Raw genomic sequence first — 3454 nt, forward strand, 5'->3', positions numbered from 1 at the left:
CAGTGGCAGGTGAGACACCAGCCTGCAGAGGGTGCTCTGGGCTGGAAGAGCTAATTCCCAGAACAACCAGCAGGAGGTGCTGTGCCAGTGAGTCTCACCTTGCTACAACATGGAATCTATGAATATTAAAATACATATTGTTTGCTTGCACTGAGCTTACCAAGCGATGCAGATTACTCTGTATCAGTGACCTCTCCTTTTCATTACTGACCACCACCCCCAATTTTTGGGTCATCTACAAACTTTATCAATAATGGTTTTATGTTTTCTGCCATGTCATTAATAAAGATATTAAATTGTGTAGGGCCAAACACTGATCTTTGCAGGACCCCACTAGAAACACACCTGTTCAATGATGATTCCCCATTTATAATTAAATGTTGAGACCTATCCATTAGCTAGCTTTTAATCTGCTTAATGTGTGCCATCTTAATATCATTCCAATTTTTTAATCAAAATGTTATGTGGTACACTATTACCTTTATCAACAAAACTTGTAATCTCATTCAAAAAAGATATCAAATTAGTTTTGACAGGATCTATTTTCCATAAACCCATGTTGATTGGCATTTATTAATAAAAAATTAAAGGAGAGTAATATAATTAAGTCCCATATCAGCCGCTCCTTTATCTTTCCTGGGATCAATGTCAGACTGGCAGGTGCATAATTACCCAGGTTATATGGTTTACCCTTTTGGATACTGTCACAACATTAGCTTTCTTCCAGTGTTTCGGAACTTCTGTGATTTTTCAGGACTTAATGAAAATTAACATTAACAGTCCATTGAGCTCCTCAACCAGCTCTTTTAAAACGCCTGGATGCTGATTTAAAAATGTCAAACTTTAGGAGCTGCTATTTAACTTCCTCACAAGTGTACAAGAAATATCCCAGTGTAGACAATGCCAGAGAGACATAGGTGAGCTGAACTCTTTACACTTGGGAGGCAGTGTCTCTAGCAGCTTTAAATTCAGAGCTGGCCCTCAGTCTCCAGGGAATTCAATCTGCTCACCTGGAGATGGTTCTGGGGTCCCACATGCTTGTGTTTGAAAGAAAGAGGCTTCAATCTCTCTTTTGAAGACGCTACATGAATGTCATTTGCTTACTGCTCCTTCCTCCCCCTCCTCATCTCCCTCCTCTGACCAGCTCAAGCTGTCATCTGACTCCTCCCATTGCACTCCTTCGGGGTCCTCGGCATCCATAGGGTCTGTCTCGGTCTGGTCTGGTCTGGTCTGAGAGCTGCTCTGGAGATGCTCCAGTTTGGCCCAGGTCATGGGGCTGGCCTTTCGCAGGGTGATTTCCACCTTTGTGGGCACCATGTTTACAAAGCTCTTCTGTACATCAATGACCTAGAGAGAATGGGGCAGGCATGTCACAGTAAAGGTTCATCAGACACACTCTCTGGCCAGACATTTAGTATTAGCCATTATATTTGCCAATGGGGTTTTCCTGGAGAAGCAAGAAGTCAGTGTAAAGATGAGGCAGAGCAGAATGAAAACCAAACTGTTTGCATGGAGTTCAGTACCTGGGACACTAACACCATGATTCCTCAAGGATTTTCTGATGCTCCATTGGGGAAGGTGGGGGGCTGATCACCATGAGCCTTAAGTCATCCACACAGTAAAAGGTGGAAGGTTACCAAGGGAGAGGGAATGGAAAGCACAAGTAGCAACTGAGATAAACTACCCAGAACACTTGAGCCTTCACTACAGCAAAGCCAGTACTCTTCTCAGCTCCTAGAAGAGAGGGATCCTGGGTAAAGTCAGGGAGGGCAATGACTGCATTGCAGTGATGTGCCGAACCAACTGGATTCCATTTACAGGGATTAGGGGCCTCCAGGGTGCCATGCAGAGAGATAGGAGTCCCTCCTGGGTGCCCCAGGATGCTGTGGTGCAGAAATGTGGCACACAGCTGAGGAGAGACACAGCAAAACAAGAGGAACTATAGTTACAGGCAAAAAAGCTCAGGGAGGAGATGCTACAGGAGGATGGAGTGAAGGGTAGGGATAGGAAATGCTCCAAGGGAATGAAAGTATTATTCCTTCCTCTACATTAGGGGTGGACAAACTATGGTCCGGGGGCTGCATCCGGCCCTTCAGACATTTTAATCTGGCCTTTGAGCCCCTGCCGGTGAGCAGGCTCTGGGGCTTATCCCACTCCACGTGTGCTATGGCTTCCCATGGCTCCCAGAAGCAGCAGCATGTCCCCTCTCCAACTCCTAAGCATAGGAGCAGCCAGGGGTCTCTGCATGCTTCCCCCACCTCAAGTGCTGCCCTCGCCGCTTCCATTGGCCAGCAACCGTGACCAAAGGGAGTCCCAGGAGCGGCGCCTGCGGACGGGGCTGTGCGCAGAGCCGCCTGGCCACGCCTCTGTGTAGGAGCCAGAGGGGGACATGCTACTGCTTCTGGGAGCTGCTTGAGGTAAATGCTGCCCGGAGCCTGCACCCCTGACCCCCTCCAGTGTCCCAACCCTCTGCCTCAGCCCTGATCCCCCTCCCATCCCCCAAACCCCTCGCTCCCACCCACCTGCACCCCAAAGCCCCCACCCTCAGCCAGAGCCCTCACCCCCCAACCCGCACCCCCACACCCTGCCCCAGCCCAGAGCCCCCTCCCGCACCCTGAACTTCTCATTTCTAGCCCCACCCCAGAGCCTGCACCCCCAGCCAGAGCCCTCAGCCCCTCCCACATCCCAACCATCAATTTCGTGAGCATTCATGGCCCGCCATACAATTTCCATACTCAGATGTGGCCCTCAGGCCAAAAAGTTTGCCCACCCCTGCTCTACCTACTCAGGAGATAGTGGGGCCACAGAGAATGTTTAGGCGACATATTAGTAAAATAGGGAGGCAGCTTGGTCTGGAGGATTGAGCACAGGGCTGGGAGTCAGGAGGTCCTGAGTCTAATCCTGGCAGTACTAGACTCACCATGTGACCTTGGTTAAGTCATGTCACTGCCCTGTGCCTCAGCGTCTCACACTGCACAAGAGGAGGAATGACAGACCTGCCCAAGGATCAGTTACTTACTGATTGTAAAAGTACAGAAGGAATGCTGTGAATTATGAGCAAAATCGTACCCTGGCTGAAATGCATGGCAGGTTAGTGGGCATGCGGGCGCTCTGCCTGATGCAGGAGGAGACTGGGTGACCCAAGGATGCTGTATGATTGCACAGAGAAGAGATAAACAAAATGTTACAGCGCACCAAGACGTGTAAATGGCATCACCACAGGCCCCACTGTCGCACTCAGCCACTCTCTGGCCTTTTACTTGTTGTTCACTGTCTGAACTACAGGTAGAGCTGGGCGTGCTGGCTCTACGTAAGAGTGGCCAACACTCCCCAGCATAACACCCTGTTTTCAGCTGTACAACTTTGCCAAATTGTAACCATTTGGGCTGAAATGTTCTCTGCCAAGTGTCTGCGTCAGGCTGATTTTTGGTTGGTTGTTTAAAGTTTCAGCAAA

The 3454-nt window shown here is 49.3% G+C and overlaps 1 protein-coding gene across 1 annotated transcript in view; it reads right to left on the reverse strand.

Annotated features, from left to right (window-relative positions):
* Positions 1–826: 826 nt before the first annotated feature.
* ITGB1BP2 (integrin subunit beta 1 binding protein 2) overlaps positions 827–3454 on the reverse strand; it is a gene marked incomplete in the record, with an annotated part of 22779 nt that continues 20151 nt past the window's right edge. The window contains 1 exon segment of the mRNA XM_034781880.1: positions 827–1346. Coding sequence (XP_034637771.1) covers positions 1093–1346 — 254 coding nt within the window.

Source organism: Trachemys scripta, chromosome 9 (assembly GCF_013100865.1).
Source record: "Trachemys scripta elegans isolate TJP31775 chromosome 9, CAS_Tse_1.0, whole genome shotgun sequence".
NCBI classification, from domain to species: Eukaryota; Metazoa; Chordata; order Testudines; family Emydidae; genus Trachemys; species Trachemys scripta.